Source organism: Enoplosus armatus, chromosome 17 (assembly GCF_043641665.1).
Source record: "Enoplosus armatus isolate fEnoArm2 chromosome 17, fEnoArm2.hap1, whole genome shotgun sequence".
Classification (NCBI taxonomy): Eukaryota; Metazoa; Chordata; class Actinopteri; order Centrarchiformes; family Enoplosidae; genus Enoplosus; species Enoplosus armatus.
The window spans coordinates 16417207-16436842 of NC_092196.1; the positions used below are offsets into that span (position 1 = coordinate 16417207).

Sequence of the window (19636 nt, forward strand, 5' to 3'; positions counted from 1 at the left end):
CATGACAAAAAGTTTCTCTTCATTGCCAGAGGTCACGGAAGTTCAACAACCTGGAAAGAATGGGTTTTGCATTTTTAAAACCTCTGGGCCAACATTTGGGGAGTCACACGTACACCAAGCGGGCGGGAAAAAAACGCTGTCAAATGGTCTTTGAGCTTCCCAGTGATTTGAAAAAAGGAACCCTCAGAACTCGACGAGCGGTCTCTGCAGACTTCTCTGAGTTAGTGTTCCATATTCATTACCTTTTTTTCCTCACTCACATGGCGGGATTTTAATTGCCTACAATTCAGACTAAAAAGCTAGAAGAGCGGAGTGAAAGCACCATGCCTCCTGAGAGGGAGATGTGGGAAGTCCACCACCAGCACACTCAACCTGATAAACGCATAACTACTAATAAGAGCCCTCATTACACATAACCAGATTATTCCCTCGGCTATCAGCTCAAGTCAATTTTTCTCCTCCAAAGAGACACACAGTCACTGGGCTCCAACAAACTGATGAACCAGCGCGCATCACTGCTACTTAGCCACTGAAGTTGAAATGCTAGCAGTCCTGTACAGATCATTAAACAAAACAAACAAAACATCTGTAATTTAACAACTGGGCCCTTTATCCACCAGAGGTGTGCACAAGACAAAATCAACAAGAACCAGCAATTTGGCTCTCTGAACCAAAAGCAGTGGAAAGTACACAAGTATGATATTTAAGTGCAAATTTGAGGTACTTGTACTTAATTTGAGTACTCTCACTTTATGCTACTTTATACTTGTTCTCCACTACATTTCTGTGAGAAATATTGTACTTTTTACTCCACTACATTTATTTGACAGCTATAGCAACTAGTTCATTTTCAGACTTTTACGTTAAAAGACATGAAAAAAAAAATAATAATAATAATATTCATAAAACATTGTTAAAGATTAAAACAGTGGTTCTCTTTTTGGTTTGTGACCTCTTACAAAAAGCAGTGTCTCTCACATGGTCATGTTTCACATTCTGCTATTCTAAACTTCTCACATGGTTTCATTTAAATAATTGTTTGAGGCCAAAAGAGGTAAAAGTATCCAGTATTTTACAAAACAGCAAAGATTAAAAAAAAATGTATACAGATTTGTGTTTTTTCTTCTTTCTACTACATCATTAATAAGCTCTTAGATTTACCTTGTGATCACGAGCAGTACTTTTACAAGTGCAAGTACTTTTACTTTTGATACTTGATAAATTCTGTATCTTGTAGACGACATGAATTCAAGCTGACCACAGATGTCGTTCTCTGAAGGAGGACAGTATAACTTTTAATGGCCACCTTTAAAAGGAATAGTTCAACATTTTGGGAAATACGCTTATTCGCTTGCTGGTGGAGAGTGACATGAGAGGACTGATATGACTGTAAAGTCTGTACAGTAAACATGAAGCTGCAGCCAGCAGCCGGTTAGCTTAGCTCAGCACAACTGGAAACTGGGGGAAACGGCTAGCCTGGCACCTCCAAAAGACGTTAGATCTCATATAATCTATGCAAAAACTGAAGAGTAAAAACAACAATTTGTCGTTTGGTGACCTATCAGACTGTTTCTTTACTGGGTCAATAAACAGTCAATAAGCCAATAAATAGTTCAGCACATAAACCCCCGTAAAAATGAAAACTGTAGTTTTTACACTCTGTACAGATTCAATTAATTAGGGAACTTTTTTTGATAGAGCCAGGCTAGCTGTTTCCAGTCTTTGTGCTAAGCTAACCAGCTGCTAGCCATAGCATTATACTTACCGTACAGACATGAAAGTGGTATTGATTGTCTAACTCTCTGCCAGAAAGCGAATAAGTATATTTCTCAAAATGAACTATTACTTTAAGCTATATGGGCTTAGTTATGATACTACAAAGATCAAATGGCTTAAAGATAAGAGCTAAGTAAGTTTTCTGTCAGCAATGTTTAATAATAATCTGACACTGATTGATGGACAGCAGTAGCCAAACGTTACCTCTGTCCATAATACCACTGACATTACTGGCTACTGTAACGGTAACTCTCGCACTGTCTCTCTCGCTCCTCTTATTATTTCTCTCTACTAACCACAGAAGGACGGCGTTTGTGTGTCTGTAAGAGTGTGTGTGTGGGAGGGGGACAAAAGAAGAGTGAGTGAGAGCAAGAGTAAGAGAGAGAGAGACAGAGAGAGAGAGAGAGTGTGTGTGTGTGTGTGTGTGTGTGTGTGTGTGTGTGTGTGTGTGTGTGTGTGAAAGTGAGTTGTGAGAAGGGAAAAGGAATAAAAGTGGAGGAACAGAAGTACAATGCGTTAACAATTAACAATAACAAATGCAACATAACATAACATAGAAATATTATGTTGTTGTTGGAATTACTGTTAAGCATTTTAAACAGCACCAATGACTTGTCCCTCGTCTGGTGTCCAACCACCCGTCATGTCTCACAGGTTAGATCACTGACGTCATCTACTGTACACTCTGAAATTATGACTTTAATAGTACTATCAATTCTATTAAATGATATATCACATGCCATCATCACTGCCATTAATCTGATGTCATTTAAAACGATGTCCTGCAATGTAACAGTTACCAGAGATATACAGTATGGATATGTGAATCCAGGTCTCTGCACTACCACATAACAAAGAAGTATTCAAGTCAAGTCAATTTTATTTATATAGCCTAATATCACAAATTTGCCTCAAGGGGCTTTCCAATCTGTAGAGCACATTATTCAACCGAATTACAAGCATTTTAAGATTTCAGCGTTGCTACACGTCGAACTACCATGTGATGAGGAAGCAAACTGCTAGAGAAGATGAGGAAACACGCCTGTTACATATGCTGTTTTTCATTGCTCTGCTCTGCCTGGTTGTTCTGGGCTCTGGTTATATTCTGTCACATTAACGTTGGGATAGAGGATATGTTGACAGAGAGAGGACATTGCACATTGAGACTGTAGGGCTTTTCTAAGGCTGGTGGCATTGGGACATGACGACAAGTGTGTATCTGTGTGTATGTGTGTGTGCGTGTATAGAAGGAGAGGGTTGCCTGTGGAGCGGAGCATGTGGATGCCCACCCACTCAGCAGCCTCGCGGCCCTCGTCATTTCGCATCAATCCACAGCCCCTCAATATAAATAGGACAGGCGTCCTAAAGCTATGCAGTACTAAGAGAGGCAATGGCATTATGCATCGACCCTGGGCCCCTCAGCTTGAAATATGACTACGCCAGCCTGTTGTAATGGCACTTTCCCTCTAACTTGCACACCACTCTGTCAACTATTTTGGCAGTTAATATACATGAAATTAATGTACTTTCTGTACTGACTACAATAATACAAGGCAAGTCAGCGCCAACGGACATCAATGAAACTAGGCTTGGGAAACCTACTTCCAATTTGAAAGAAATGAAAGTGTTTTTCCAAGAGTTTATTACTCTTTTTTTGTTTCCTGTGCTGTTACCAGAGCTGTCACACACTGTATACAATTAACTAACTTCTTTACAGCACTGAGTTGCACCTTCATTGTCATTGTAGGTCCATGTCCATTGTTCATCAGCACCTCAAACATCAAGTGAAGCACACTGGAAAAAAATGCTAGTACTATTTTTTTCCCAATGCGGTACTCAATTCACATATAGAATTAATACATAATATGCAACTGGGACACAGATTATGTCTGTTTTGGTCCAATTTGAAACATCTGCAAAACACTATTAGCGCAGAAGCACAAAAGTAGTAAGTACTGAGCATGGTGCACCAACTTATCAGTCTGGTTTCACAATTGTTTAAGGGTGTTTGATGAAAGTTAGTTTGAATTGTGCCTTTAGAAAGTACAAAGTGAGCTAAATGACCAATGTGAGCAAATGTATCTTGGCTGTAAGGAATTGAAGGTGGTGCACTAAAATAGAGAGTACAGTTCCACACGGTAGCTTCCCTGTGGCGTCACAGAAGCTTCACACTTCATTACTGCAAGGCCAGCGACGTGTGAAGCCATTATGTAGGAGCAGTAGGAAGGGGAGCGTGTGTGTGCATGTGTGTGTGGGGGGGTAACTAATAAACCCCTTGCTCAAAGTGTTTTCTGGAAGCAGGATCAAGCCATTCACATGGAAACATTGTTTAATATATTCAAACAGCTGGGAGGTGTTGTCTGTTGTCCCAGTGTCAAATGAAAGAGGACGAACAAACAGCTGGCAGGGCATTTTCTTGCTCCACAGCTCTGCTTACAACTATACTTTAACAAACCGAGTCTGATGCACATGCATGGAGCAATTTGCAATGAATCACATACTAAATACGCTCCAAACTACTGTCATGCAACTAAATCCAAGACTCAGCTGTATCCTCGGTCTCTACCACAAGAGAGGAGTAAACAAATCTGTGTCCTCTACTTCCACCCAGAGGCCAAAAGCAGAATGTCACACTTGCTGTTGTTATTCTTGATAGCAACACATCTGTCTTTCATCTGTGCCTCCATTTGCACAGGCAAGGACCCCAGTAATGCAAAAGCTGGTGGTAAATGTTTTGCTTAAAATAAATATAACCTATCATATCTATGAGACATAAGTACGATAACTCAACCTCAGTGCCAATGATGCATTGCCACAACCTTCTCAAAGGTTTACAATCATACATAATAATTATCAAAGAAGTCTTCCTCTTAATTAGATAGTGGAAACAAATCGCTTTTCAGTATTTTGATATATTGTGATAATGATTATGTTCTGCCAAAGGCTGTTTGACTGCCAGCTGCCCACTGAATTTAAAAAGAATAGCTGATTATTTTGAAATCAGCGTTTCAATTAGACTAGTCCTGGCATGCCTAGTGCTCAAAGCCCACGAGTGAGTTCACAAGTATTTCTGTAAACTGTGGGACAATTGAACATTAATTTTCAATCAAGAACTTTGGGATTTGTGGCAGTATCCCAGGGCACTTACTGTATGTGACTGCCAACGCTGAGCATTTTGCACTGATTGAAAATTTGGCTGCTGAAATTAATTCAACAAGCCAGGCTAGCAGCATGACAAAGTCAGTACAGCCATTTTCATTCAAATGGACAGTTGACAAGACTTGTGTTCATGGACCACAAGCTGTAATTTAGCACAAAGTCAGAACTATTCGTTAATATGGAACAGGTAGACATCAGAGAGGGACAATAGGAAGATGTGGGCATATGTGATCACAGAGGATGGGGAAGAGACAGAGGGAGAGAAAAATATGCAAGCTGCCTGTGAGGACATCACAGTAGAGACATGCAGGGGATGGATGCACCATCCAAAGGATTTTTGTCCAAAGCAAGAGTAAATTTTAGACATATTAGGTATTTGGCCAGGAGTATTTGGATTTTACAGTAGTTCCTAATTTACATTAATTTGTTGTATTGGGACATTTTTCTCTATTAATCAATAATAGCTTTCATTCTAAAATGCAATTTGACAGGAAGTATAGGCCATAAAGCTTTGGGCTAAAAGTCGAGAAAACTACAGTAGAGAAAATTGAACTCATATTGAGTGACTGTTGTCTCAATGAGAATTGATACAGAAATACAATTTTGAAACAAGCCATAATGTTTTGAGTAGGTTATAACCTTTTACAAGAAAAATAAAGTGTGTTGCATAATGCATAAACTTTTATAATGACTGTGGAAATCAATGTTTCAGAAATGCCAACAATTAAGAAAAACTGTAAATTGACATGTATAGTTAACTAAACTCCGCCACAAAACATGACTCACTGAGCATCAATGAGAGATGAATGGGACTTTTTAGTCTACAGCAAGCTTCTCTTCTTTGTGTTGATAGCCAAAATATTTTGTTAATATAGTCAATCCATCAGCTGTTAAATTTGTATATCAGCATTGCAAAATGACTGTGAACATGATGAAGTTACCTGTACCTGAACGGTTACCTCGAAAAAGCTGAAAAATCAAACACGTGCAGTTTTCTCATAGCGTTTACGTCACCTTTCTTCACAGGCAATGACAAAGGACAGCCATACACCACCGAAGGACCTCAAAAGGCCAAGATGGCTGCGCCCGAGTCAGACGCCGGCGAGTTTGAAAGCTGGCTAAATGATCGTCTAGACTCGTTAGAAGTGGATCGTGAGGTGTATGGGGCGTACATTTTAGGGGTCCTACAAGAAGAAGAGAGTGACGAGGAAATAGAAGATGCACTTCAAGGAATTTTATCCGCATTTCTGGTGAATATCTACAGCGGCATGTCCCGCTCAGTTACCGAGGCTGTGTTTTTTCATGTGTTGCTGTCTGTCTTGTGTGCCGGGCGGTACTTAGTGACAGCGCTGATGTCAGCTGTCATTTATGGAGCAACATATCGACGTTATACGCAGCAGTGTTTCTTCAACTAAGGTCCATAGCTGTTCTCTCCTGTCACGCCAAATCCCATTAAAATACATCTGGAACTTGTAGTTAATTGTGGTCTTGCAGTGGCAGACACCAAGCAACATATGACTCAATACCTAATACAATTCCTTATGGTGTTTTAACAAATTCGGCGAAGAAAAAGAACCCCCAAATCCACGGTGCTATTTGGTACAGATACATGTTGACAAGTGGTTAACCATTTGCACACGTGTGTAGTATACTGAAGGTGGTGCTGTATAATATATGTACTGAAATAGCCAACCATAAGCTGCCACTATGAGATTTGGTTAGTTTTACCAGCTGTTTGTCTGTTATTAGCTTAACATGGAATAACAGTTCACTGAATTCATATAAAGCAAAAACTGCTCATGTGCAGTTTTCATATCCTGAAATTTTAGTCATGCTAAATACTGTCTCTGTGTCAGCGTCCCGTAGTCAAACCAGATATGGGATCCCAGTACCACTGTATCGTGTACTGGCTGTGAATTTATCCAGTGGATGCTGTTGTCCTGTAGGGGCTCATCTGTAAAGCACCTCACTATGCCTCATCTCACACTAACAGACTGTGTTGATTCATGGACATTAATTACCTGGTTGGAGGATAGTCAGCTGCTGAGTATATAAAGTGAGCTGTTACTTGTACTTAACTGTTACTTGTCCTGTGGGTGCAGGATGAGGACACCGTGGAAGATGTCTGCAAAGAGATCATCAAGCAGTGGACAGAGTGTTGCAGTCAATCAGCTGCTAAAAGAGATGCTGATGACGGTATTTATGTAACTTTAATTCATCCACAATTTCAAATCTCATTGAAATGTAAGTTGATTTTTTTTTTTTCTCAAGTGACCATGTCAGTAAAAATAACTACTACTAACTACTACTGCTACTCTTGGGGAACCAGTTCTCAAGGTTGGCAACATCTTGGCAAATCTTGCAGAACATCCACATACAGTACTGTACAGTTATAGTGCAACCATAAATCAATGAAAATAAGAGCAACATAAAAAAAACAATGGAACAATGCAGTCCAAACTTGCACAAAAAATTCTATAGTCATTTAAAAGGCAGCAGTCCAAAGTAAAGCCAGCAGGCTCATCAGCTCTTCTCTCTCTCTTCTCTAAATCTTGACTAAACAGCAAAGACAGCTTGCTACTGATTGTGTCCTCAATACCACTTAAACATACAGAGGGATACGCTCTTTAAGTTTTAAATTGTTTGCTTTGAGTTTGGAGCAGAGTGCAAGACACTTTTGTCTTGGGGAGAGATTAACATTTCTTGAGACGGTAGAAAGTTTTTGTGGTTTGAGTAAGGATTTATGCCAGCAAGTAATTCCACCGAGTTTGGTTTGTCAGTGTTATTCCTGGAAAGAAGTTGTTGACTATGTACATAACTATAAGGATGTGTATACTGTCTGGAGGCTCAAGCTCAGATGGGTGCCTTTGTGGCTCCTTCTGTTAATGTACTTTCATATTGACAGTGAAAAGCAGGTATTTTTATTGCAAGTAAAGGAACTAAATGTTATTGTGGTTTATTGACAGTTTGGCTGTGTTATGTAATTCTTTTTCTGCAGCTGAGGTCCAGGCCATCGCCAGTATGATCGAAAAACAAGCTCAGATTGTGGTGAAACACAAGGAGGTGTCCGAGGAGTCGAAGAAAAGGAAAGAAGCCCTCCTTGCTCAATACGCTAATGTAACAGACGAAGAGGAATATCCTTGATTTTGCTAATTGTGATGACAGTAATATTAGAATGGTCCATATGTTTCACCTAAATTACCAATGTTTCTTTGATGTCCATGCACATATTCCTAAGAAAGCAAACAGTTTATGTTGTCTCATCCAGTGAATGTTTCCTTCAGACAGTCATGATCCTTAAGATGTCAGTTCTTTCCTTGACAAAGGCACTGAAGCTGAAGAAGAGGAACCAAGTGGAAATAACTTTACTGGAAATGATAAATGTATCCTTTCTAAAGCTGTTTATGATCAGAGACCATTTAACATCATATGGGATTCAGTGTTACTTAATGCAATATGAATTGATAATGCAATTGTTGCATAGCACTGACTAAACGATACGCTGTTCCTATCATTTACACCTTTATAGTGATGAATTAGCAGAGTACTTTTGCTTTCATCCAACTGTCCTTTACTGAAAGTGTCAGCCCTGTTTAAGAACACCAACGTGGAAGAGGTGCTGAACAGACAAAAGCAAAAGCGGGACCAGGCTCGTGAAGATGCTCAGAAGAAGAAGGAAGGGGACAAGATGCAGCGGGAGAAGGACAAACTAGCCAAACAAGACAGAAAAGAAAAGGAGAAGAAGCGTACACAAAAAGGTGAACGCAAAAGATAAAACCAAGAGGCAGGACACTTTGTATGTGAAAAAGGTTTTGTTATAAAACAGATATGAAAAACAACAGCCTCTTTTTAGCTAAACCTCATTGACACCTTCAGTATGAGAACATCTTCATCAGACCCTCCTTGTTGATTACTTTCTGCATCTCGCCATATGTGTAAAGAACAATATACTGGATGTTGTGCAGGTCCAAAATCAAGATTTGTTCTTGGATACTGATACAAGCAGATGCAGAAAGATGTTGTCTGGAAATAAAGCTCCAAATCTTTATATGACGATGATTGTGATCCGAGTCAGTCTTATGTCGTTGATCAAAACATTATTGCTCATTCAAGTCTCTGCCAGTATGTTGTTTGGCTATGCTTTGACAGTTAACTCTGAAATGATCAAGTATACAACTGAAACACAAATTGCATCGATCATGGTAAAAATGGAGGAATGCTGGTAAAGCAACTCAGTCCACAGAGTTTCGATGATTTAGGTTTTCTTTTTACTGTCTGCATTTTGGAGGGAGATATAAGGAGAGGTTGCTAAATTATACCTCAAATATATCATGTACCATAATTTGAATGTTTATAATGAGGTTGATCTTTTTAAATTAATAAAAAAAAAACACATTTTCAGAAATTTGGATTGCTTTATTTTTAAATTTTTCATTTACAGAACAAGTAACAAGAAAAAAACAACATGAACAATAAAATGACAGGGAATAGGACTCGGCTCATATTCACAAAGCAAGCTTTGGTCCCTAGCTGACAAACTGTCCCACTGATAAGAATAATATTTAATAATACTATCTGAAAATAATCTGGTAGAAAGTGTGATTAATACATTTAAATTCTAAAACGCTGAACTTACAAAGTTTCAGTATCTTTTGTTACAGTTGAAACTTTTGACCAAATTGCAGATAAAACGGCTTTCTGATTACAGTGTTAACAGAAGAAAAGGTTTCAGAAATGAATTGGAACATTTCAGAAAACATTTTATAATTTAACGTGTAGATTAAACTGGTGATATAGAGCATGTCATCAAAGACTAAACTGCATCCAGAGGATATTTTTTTTAACTTAGCTGTTACATTTCACTGATAGGAATGATATTTATTAATATATGGATGGACAATGGAAAATGTGATTGATACATTTCAATGTAAAGCATTGAACTTTTTTTTCCAGAAGTTTGAGTATCTTTGGGACAGTTCAAACCTCATTAAATAGCAGATAGATAAAACTTTTTTCTGATTACGGCATGTTAAGGTTACATAAACTGAAGCTGCAGAAATGAATTGGAACATTTTAGAAAACATTTGAATATTTAGCATGTTCATTTTAAACTACTGCCCTTATGATTCAATTGTTGCTTGGGAATACCCAGAACTGAGGTTCCATTACATTCCAATAAATAAGTAAAACAATGAAGAATTCACTGAAATCTTCCGCATAAATAGTGCCTTTAAATACAACGGTGATGGAGCAAGATTCACATTAATTTGGAACTGACACTAATTAAATGAAATGAAGTTAAGATGCAGCAGGATAAATTACATTTCATGCAATTCCTACACAGCAAAAGTTAGTCACCTGAAGCTACTGGGTGCCGAAAAAGTGTAGCCATCATCAAGCTTCAAATTGCTCATCTCATATTCTGCAGTGATCTCTGTGTTGCAGGTAAAATGTCACTATAGACTTGCAGGTAAAATGTCTTTTTTACATCACCCTATTGCCTATGGGAAATTTATAATCAGGGCATACTGGAGTGTTTTTTATTTAATCAAGACCTGACATGCTTGTTGCATACTAAATCATAACTTAAAAGAGTATCCCTCAAATGGAGAGGAGCACCTCTCTCTGTGAGTGGCCTCCCTCTTAACATGGTGGTCCTGCCTATTGACAGGTTTCGGGAGTGTCATCTGGAAAGCACACCACAGGGCTGTGCGGAGCTTCCTCGTGGTAGCAGCTAGGTCCTTCAGTGCAATGACCAACAACAGCATGTCTAAGAAACAGAAGCAAGTTAGGACCAACAGCATATGAGAGAGGGGAACATACGCCTACCATTGCAATGAGTTACCTCCGTCCTCTGTGAAATAAGCTCTCTGTTGCTGGTGTTTGGACATGCTGGCAATCTCCTCCTTGCGTCTTGCCTGGGTGATGCAAATAGCCATGTGATGCTTGTTCAGCGCTGTGTGGATGTTGATATGGAGGGAAATATTGTGCAGACACTCCATTCTATCCAGAAGGCTTGCCACCTGCAACACACCAGCATAATTAACCTATATATTCCCCTCAGTCTTAGAAATGGATTTCTTTGTGTGACAATCTACGTATGTTGCTACAACAAAACAGTATCTATGCTTTATCCATGTGTGTGCTTTTTTTTAATTGAAAAAATTAGTTTGCATACTAATTAGAGGTGTTTTTGGACTGTGGAAAAAATTTTCCCGCTCCACAGAAAGATTTTAACCCTGGACCTTCTTAGTGTTAGGAGACAGTGCTTATTAATGAGTCCTCAAACAAACATAACTGCAAAGAAATAGTCATAGTAATAGTAATTTATCAACAAGACATTCCAAAAGATGAACTGTTTGCCTTATTAAGGTCTTAGATGCTGTTATTTGTATGTACATATGTTTTTTATTCAGGGTCCAAACTAAAGAAAATGAAACATACCTCCAGGAGAGTGCATTGAAGGGAACTAGTTTTCTCTTTATAGAACTCGTCGGTGTGCAAAATGAAGCCACAAATAACATAACAGGGCTGCCCTTACAGAATTCACCTGTAGATGGCAGTATGGAAGCAATTAATTCAGGGGTCTCACCCTTCCTTGTTCCCTCATCTGATTAACAATGAGGTGGTCCACTCTTGTGGGGTTTGGTGGAGTTTTGGGTAGGTTATTGATGGTCACTGCTGCAGTCCTCTTCCCAACAAATGTCTTGGTAAGGATGACCTCTGTCTAAAATAGAAAACAAGTGAGAACATGTCAACCTAACACTTACACAACAGCAACAGTTATTTTTCTTCTTTTTATATTTTTTAAATTCAGGCTGATAGACAACCCCATAGCTAACAAATATGAAGAGATGTGTAATCATTTGCAGTGCTTATCTGGACATAAATGTAATGATACAATGTTTGTATCTCTTGCAGACACCGTGATCAGACTATACTGTCTCTTTTCACATTTATTGACCGGTAGAGGCCATAAAGATATGATATGATAATGATATCCATTTTGTATATATGTAAGTGTTTCTGTGTGTGAAAAAGTGGTAATTACTCAAAGTACAAAAAAATGGGGAACAATAAATATTGAATAAATATCAGCAAGTATTCAGGCGTATGAGAAAATAAAAATACATATTTTCCATTGATCCCAAGCTAATATTTAATATTTTCCAACACTTGGTCCCAAACTGATATTAATGTTTTTCCTTCCACCATAGGGGAACTGTACAGTGGACATGGGCCACGTTAAAAGTAGTAGACTTAAAGCTGGTCGGTAAGTTTGACAACTGAATAGCTCCATATTAAAATAATACTCAGAGTGTGATGTATTGATAACAAATGACTGGAAATAAAGCTAACTCTATATAGCCACTATTGTTCAATTAAAAAAATATTAATTGGCTGTGATGCCATTTAGTTAGAGGATATCATCTAAGTAACCTCTAACGAGACACAAAATCAGATTTCAAAAGCATACCCTCTTTCTCTCCTTCTCCAAACACCTCCACTGCTCATAACACTCGTCCAGGTAGAAGTAAAGCTGGATCACAGGCCCTCCTTGATTCATCACCATTGAAGTTGTCGTGGCTGAGGCCATGCCATGATACGTGCTCTCTCCTGTGTGGGTTGTCATGTCACTGACATAGGAGTTGAAAGCTGCACATTCATTGCCTAACATCATATCACCCACATCCATGCCAGGAACTCCACTTCCATAGGGCAGTGTGGATCTAGAACTGAAGTTAGAGGAGTTGATGGGCACGCTGGAGTGCCTTCTGGGGTCATTTACAGGATACATGAGAGGCATGAGCTGTTGTGTATTCCCTGCAGTGACCATGGTGGTTTCTCCAACAAATCTCTGAGACTGCATGGTTCCCAGGTGATCAAAGTATGGGTTTTGTAAGAGGGCCTGTTTCTTATCTCCCCCTCTCATGTTAATGTTAGTTAGGGGTCTTGTAGAGAAGCCTTCTCCCAGAAACCCAGACATGTGCATCCTCATCTTTTCCCTCTGCATCTTTGGCTTGATCTTGCTCTGTATCTGGCCCTGCTGGATGTGATGCTTTGAATACTGGTTCATGTTAATGGGGGGTGAAGTGTTTCCTCTGTACATGGTCACCTTGCTTTGGTATTGATTTGGAAGGTTTAAAGATGCAGAGAATGGCTTTGGTTGCTGGACATACTCTGTATTTTGAGGGCCAAAACCAGGTAGATCTTGAGAGGCACCGCGCTTAAATGTTTGTTTCCTCGCTCCTCCATTTCTTTCCATCGGCACTGTCCCAAATTCTCCCACCAGCTGTTTTTGGATCCGCATTGCAGGAGCACTTTGTGTTGACATTGCAGGACTGGTGATTTTCCATTGTTCAACCACGCTGTCTTCATGGTGCATGCCCACTGTCTGCCTGTGCATGTTTGGAAAGTCTCCACGACATAAGCTATCATGCTCACCAACCATGAACGACTGAAAACTGCTGACCAATTGGTTAATGTCTTGTGGCACATACTGCTCATTACTGATGGGCTTTGAGCTGCTCTGCATGTAGTGGTCTTCATAATAAGGATGAAAGCATGGGCTGGTCATTTCGCTTTGAGGTCTAAAGACATCATTGAGGTCAGGGAAATTATTCATAGGCTCACTATTCCCTCTGTCTCCATCAGCTGACGTGTTGTCATATTTGCTTTGTTGTATCTGTGACAGGTAGGTATTTCCTATGTTGGGCATTGGTAAACCTGGTGGCAGTTTCTGAGGACGGAGGGTGTAGCTGTCACTATCTCCGTTGGGCACATTAAAAAGCCATTGTTGATTGGTAGCAAGGCCATTTGACTGTTGATAAAACTCTTCAACATCTGACTGTCCCTGCGCTTTACTTAAAGCCTCACAGGAAACATAGTTTGGAGGAAAGATGGGGTTATGCTGTGTTTTAGCCTCCGATTGAAAATACTGTAGCAGTTCTTCTCTCAATGTCTTTGGAGACCAGACGGGATTACATGTAGGTAGGCTCCTAAAAGAAGAATTGAGGACTTCCTTTAATGTTAGTGTCTCTAAAATTAATACAACATACACGAAATATATACATTTAAAAAAAATATGATCAAAAACTAAAACCATATTTTTGTTTGTTCAACTCTGTGGTGTACAACACCATACTGTAATATACACCAAACCCTGCAATGTGAAAACCTTAAACCATGACTTACCATTCACTGTAGTAGCTGTCTTGTGAATCTGCTTCATCCAAAATATTTGACACGAGACCCTGTAGATCATTCTCCCCGTCACAATCAGGATTATCAGTGGGTTTCCTTCAAGAAAGAAAACATGCCCCAAGAATTGGACTCTGTGAAAACATTCATTTAGCACTATTGCTGACAACTTTATTCATTTTTCTTTCACAGAGTAGTGTGATTGCCTAACACTATTTAATACATTTGGGATAGTGCACAGATGAATAATCACACACTTATCCTAGTTAAAAATTAATACCTGCTTTTAATGCTGCTCTGGGCACAATTGATAAGGCCATATGGATCATCATGAGCATTATGAGACCAGGGTACGTAGGATGCTGTGTCCTGTTCCTGCAGTGAGACACTGGGGATGGAAATGAAGGGCAATGCCACGCTACTATTGTTTCCCCCACCTACATTTACACTGGCCTGAAAGAGAGAGAAGCAAAAGTTAATCAATCTGAAGCCCACCTGAAAAAATAACTTCAACTACTGTATTTTTCTTCCTTACACAAAGCAGATCGATGCAAATTACAAGCCTTTGTTTGCACAATTGTAGGTGCAACAGAAGCTGCAAACTATTTAAGAATACAGAATGTAAAAACTCGAAATGAGACAATTAAACCTGAAATTTGAAATGAATTAGATTGTAACAATTTGCTGCTATTTTAGTTTAATATCATTGTAAATTGAATATTTTGGGGGTTTTTGACTGTTGGTCAGACAAAACAAGCAATTTTCAAGACATCACCTTGGTCAGGAAAATGTAACTGATTAATGAAGATAATCGTTCTAGCTTCAGTGATAATATCACAACAGTTCCCTGAGTACGTTTCTGCTATGACCTGAGATAAAAAAAAAAATATGTCTGACAAAAAGTATTCCAGGGTATTATCTTCTTCTGTACCAGAATGTAATTTAATGAACATGGGTAACTATGATAGATGATTCAAAAGATTTCCACCATTGACTACCTTCATCATAAACACCTAACACAGGTCTATGGCTACTGCAAATAACGTTATGCCATTTCATATAAGAATATCATGGCTACGACCCTTAAATTTATAGCTTACCTGACGCTGGTATGTGGGAAAGAGTGAATTTGCAAATGTGCTCTGATGCCCGTCAAATGCCATTCTGACCTCCCTTGAACTTGACCTGATTCTTTACTTCATTACTGGTCTGGCAAAACACAAGGTACTCTTTGTTAATATTTTATATAATCTTACATGACAGAGGTTTGGGATCACATACAAATTGTTAGCTAGCTAACTGCTATTTCTGGGAAAGCAAATCAACTGGCTAACTTTGCCGTTAACGTTAGTGGAATAAGCTAACTGTCGATGTTACCTCGGCTAATTTGGACTAAACTTTCGCCCATATTACAAGTGCTTCCCTGTCGGTCAAATTTGGCTAACTTCGCCTGAACAAACCAAATAATATGAGTGAAGCACATAACTAACCTACCTGCGTATGTTATGTAACGGGAACTTTTGGGGTTTGGAACAGTTTTCTTCACTCTCAGTCCATTATCCTCAAGTGCTCTCGTGACCCCCACAGAAGTTCGATGTTGCCCTCGCGGCCTGAGCGCACATTGGCTGAGCCTGAGGAATTTTATTTTTGGTCCAATTGACATCAAGCAGGAGATCGAAGCGCATAGCAACATCTGGTGTCATACACTCCCCCATATTTTAGGCCATGGTGCAGGATCCCTCAGGCACAGGTGGTCCTGTCATTATGCCCACCTGGAGTTTATCCATTTGGTATAAATTACATAAATTCAAAGAAATAAACATATGCATTCATTGTATTATGCAGTATGTTGTTATTTTTATTATAATTCATTATTTTATTTTTAATGTTATTGTTATCAATATACTGGACTTTCTCTTTTGCCTAATAATAATTTGCATATAATTACATTTTCTCATTGCATTTTTCAATTACAATTTCTTTCCGTTGCATTGTAATTGTTGCATTATTTGCATTTATTTGTATTTTGTATATTTTCATTCAATGCATTTCGGTTTAGCGTTTCAGTTTAATTGAAGTGGATTCAGTTCAAAAATTCAAATTTACAAAGTACATTTGGCCAAAATTATTACATGCATGCATACATACATACATACATACATACATACATACATTCACAGCTTGATTGATTGATTGTAAATTTTGATGTAGAATATGAACATAGCATGGATATTAAGTAGTACACTAGTTGGGAAAGTCTACCTCCTCCTCTTCCCATGGACACAATACTTTAAGGAAACCTGAAAGTCTAGTTGGGCCACGCAATCCAGCTGCGGAGTCAAGTGTGACAATATTAGCAAAATTACGACCAGTACACAAGCAACATTTCCTTCGAAATAAAAGCATACTCTTGGCACGTACAAAACTTATCATTGTCTTCAATAAAATTGCATAATACAAATGCGTCCATTTCCAATGAATATGATTATGATGCTGTATTTAGTTTGTCCTCATATCAATACAATATGGATCGAATGGATAAATGGAATTAATATGATATGAATACGTTATTATTATCAAAGTAGGCATCAAAACTGAAATAACAGTTTTGTTCATACTCTTGATGAAAAATAAACGAAACATAGTCGTTTATTCTATCAAATATTTATGATGTACTGGTTCCTTGGCATAAAATTCTACAAAAAAACACATTCGTCAACTAGTATTTTATTTTGAAAGCTACTACCGGAAGTTATATTTCTTATAATATAACTACCTTGACAATGGTGAGGGAATCGGAGTTGTGGAAAAGAAAAAAGTCAGCTCGCAGTGTTCAAAGCGGAGACCAAGCACTAAGAGAGCTGCGTCCAGGTCGTCACCGTCAGAGTTTTTCCTTTTAGTACGTTATACTCGCCCAAGAACTGCTTGGAGAATTGGTGATACACACTAAACAAATTTACTTCAAGTTTATCGGGCTAAAGTTGTTGTGTTAATCTTGGGAAGATGAATTTGTGGAAGACCTGGTCTGTTGCACTCCTGCTGCCTCTGCTAATATCAGCCCAGTATCAAGGGGACAACGGAATAGTCGTCCCGGAGCATGGATTTTGTCAGCCGATTTCAATACCTCTGTGCACGGACATAGCCTATAACCAAACCATCATGCCAAATTTAGTCGGCCATTACAACCAGGAGGATGCAGGGCTCGAGGTGCACCAGTTTTACCCTCTTGTAAAGGTACAGTGCTCGCCGGAGTTGAAATTCTTCCTGTGCTCCATGTATGCGCCTGTGTGCACAGTTTTGGAGAAGGCCATTCCTCCCTGCAGGTCAATCTGCGAGAGAGCCAAGCAGGGCTGCGAGGCTCTCATGAACAAGTTCGGCTTTCAGTGGCCAGACCGACTGCGCTGCGAGAACTTCCCTGTGCTGGGAGACGGACAAATCTGTGTGGGCCAAAACGATTCCTCCACCGCCACCGTCCCACCCATCTCGCCTGTCCCGGGGACTCAGGACCTCTCCATAGTCTCCACACTTGAGAGGCCTTTTCGTTGCCCGCCTGTTCTCAAAGTACCACCATATGTGAATTACAAGTTTTTAGATGAGAAGGATTGTGCAGCTCCATGTGAGCCATCAAGGAGCGGTGGGAGCATGTTTTTCAGTGACAAAGAGATTCATTTTTCCCGCATATGGATTCTGGTTTGGTCTGTGCTTTGTTGTGCATCTACATTATTCACAGTAACCACCTATTTAGTTGACATGCAGCGCTTCAGATATCCTGAGCGACCTATCATCTTCCTGTCTGGCTGCTACACAATGGTCTCCATAGCCTACATAGCTGGCTACTTCCTGGGGGACAGAGTGGTGTGCAATGATAGCTTCAGCCCAGATGGCTATAAAACCATCGTCCAAGGCACCAAAAAGGAAGGCTGCACCATCCTCTTCATGATGCTCTATTTCTTCAGCATGGCCAGCTCCATCTGGTGGGTTATCCTGTCTCTCACCTGGTTCCTGGCAGCAGGTATGAAGTGGGGCCATGAGGCTATTGAGGCCAACTCTCAGTACTTTCACTTGGCAGCCTGGGCAGTGCCGGCCATCAAGACCATCAGCATCCTGGCCATCGGGCAGATCGAGGGTGATGTGCTCAGCGGTGTCTGCTTCGTCAGTCTCAGCAACCTGGATCCTCTACGAGGCTTTGTGTTGGCCCCTCTCTTCATTTATCTCTTCATCGGTACCTCTTTCTTGCTGGCTGGCTTTGTGTCACTGTTCCGAATCCGCACCATCATGAAACACGATGGCACCAAGACAGAGAAGCTGGAGCGACTGATGGTGCGGATTGGGGTATTCAGCGTGCTCTACACCGTCCCTGCCACCATTGTTATTGCCTGTTTCTTCTATGAGCAGGCCTTCCGCCCCCACTGGGAACGCAGCTGGGTCAGCCATAACTGCAGGGGCTTGGCCATCCCCTGCCCTATGCAGACCGGGCCTCGCATGACTCCAGACTTCACTGTCTACATGATCAAGTACCTGATGACACTGATAGTGGGTATCACCTCCGGTTTCTGGATCTGGTCTGGAAAGACTCTCCACTCCTGGCATAAGTTCTACAGTAGGCTGACAAATGGCAAACATGGAGAGACCACTGTGTAGAATAAAGGGACATCTAAATGTTGCTGGGACTAATGTTTGTATTATTTACCTGTTTCTCATGTTATAGGTAAGTAGCACAGTGAGTAGCTATATGTTCTTATAGCATTTGTATTCGCCTCAGCTTTATAGCCACACATGCATGCCAAACTGAGGGTCAGGGTTTGACAAAAGGGCAAGCTGGATAAACAAGGACTGAACCTGTCCTGTCTGAACAAATAACAAGCATGGCTATGGATGCCATGTGCTGAAATGTTCTCCTCCCCCCCTCTGGCTCTTTTCATAAAGCCACCATGAACTCAAACAGAGTGATGATCCAGCAGCCAAGATCATAGAGAGCGAAGAAATGAGCAGTAGAAGAATGGCAGTTTATTCTCTCTGTAAACATTTCATAAATGAAATTGTAAATAGTATTTGTAAAAACATGAAATTATATATTTGTATTTAAAGAAAGTAAATACTTTTCCTTATCTGCTACTGTACCTGCTTTACTTTTGCACTGTAAGAATGCCACATGCCGTAGATCTAGTCATGCTCCTTTTTTATGAATTGGTTATAAACTGGTTATAAATTACGTTTTTTATGGATTAAAAGAATGTCTACATTTCAGTCTGTTGATATTCAAGAAGCTTTTTCTGTTTCGCCCGCTGTACTGTCACTCCTCTTTATCCAAAAACGTGCTGAGAAATGTGCAGATATCATCAAATAACTATAAATCAAATCCTTGATTTTAAATTCAAGAGGAAAACAGTATTGATGTTTTTCCCTTCCTTATGTTCAGTAGTCATTAATGATTAAATATTGTATTGATAACAAGTTACTTTCTTTGATAAAAGAACAGCCATGTTGTTTTTTCAAGGGG

At 39.7% G+C, this 19636-nt stretch overlaps 3 protein-coding genes across 3 annotated transcripts; 2 read left to right on the forward strand and 1 right to left on the reverse strand.

The window, feature by feature from the left end:
• Positions 1 to 5992: 5992 nt before the first annotated feature.
• On the forward strand, positions 5993 to 9291 carry ccdc43 (coiled-coil domain containing 43). The gene is made up of 5 exons (XM_070923610.1): positions 5993 to 6185; positions 7038 to 7131; positions 7934 to 8069; positions 8266 to 8318; positions 8523 to 9291. Exons 1-5 carry the CDS (start codon positions 6012 to 6014, stop codon positions 8708 to 8710), a joined length of 645 nt encoding a protein of 214 aa, XP_070779711.1. The 5' UTR covers positions 5993 to 6011; the 3' UTR covers positions 8711 to 9291.
• Positions 9292 to 10514: 1223 nt separating this feature from the next.
• moto (minamoto) lies at positions 10515 to 15299 on the reverse strand. The gene is made up of 7 exons (XM_070922989.1): positions 15237 to 15299; positions 14417 to 14589; positions 14131 to 14235; positions 12413 to 13934; positions 11528 to 11662; positions 10781 to 10958; positions 10515 to 10705 (listed from the first exon to the last, which is right to left on the reverse strand). The coding sequence occupies exons 1-7, from the start codon at positions 15297 to 15299 to the stop codon at positions 10515 to 10517; spliced, it is 2367 nt and encodes a 788-aa protein (XP_070779090.1).
• Positions 15300 to 17139: 1840 nt separating this feature from the next.
• fzd2 (frizzled class receptor 2) lies at positions 17140 to 19383 on the forward strand. The gene has a single exon (XM_070922459.1). The coding sequence runs from the start codon at positions 17140 to 17142 to the stop codon at positions 18775 to 18777; it is 1638 nt and encodes a 545-aa protein (XP_070778560.1). The 3' UTR covers positions 18778 to 19383.
• The last annotated feature ends 253 nt before the right edge of the window (positions 19384 to 19636 follow it).

Coding starts and splice junctions, on each gene's coding strand:
- ccdc43 (XM_070923610.1), top strand. CDS start 6,012: ATGGCTGCGCCCGAGTCAGACGCCGGCGAGTTTGAAAGCTGGCTAAAT. Junction 6,186..7,037: donor GAATTTTATCCGCATTTCTG/GTGAATATCTAC, acceptor CTGTGGGTGCAG/GATGAGGACACCGTGGAAGA. Junction 8,070..8,265: donor AATGTAACAGACGAAGAGGA/ATATCCTTGATT, acceptor TGACAAAGGCAC/TGAAGCTGAAGAAGAGGAAC.
- moto (XM_070922989.1), bottom strand. CDS start 15,299: ATGGCATTTGACGGGCATCAGAGCACATTTGCAAATTCACTCTTTCCC. Junction 14,236..14,416: donor CAGAGCAGCATTAAAAGCAG/GTATTAATTTTT, acceptor TCTTTCTTGAAG/GAAACCCACTGATAATCCTG. Junction 10,706..10,780: donor TTATTTCACAGAGGACGGAG/GTAACTCATTGC, acceptor TCTGTTTCTTAG/ACATGCTGTTGTTGGTCATT.
- fzd2 (XM_070922459.1), top strand. CDS start 17,140: ATGAATTTGTGGAAGACCTGGTCTGTTGCACTCCTGCTGCCTCTGCTA.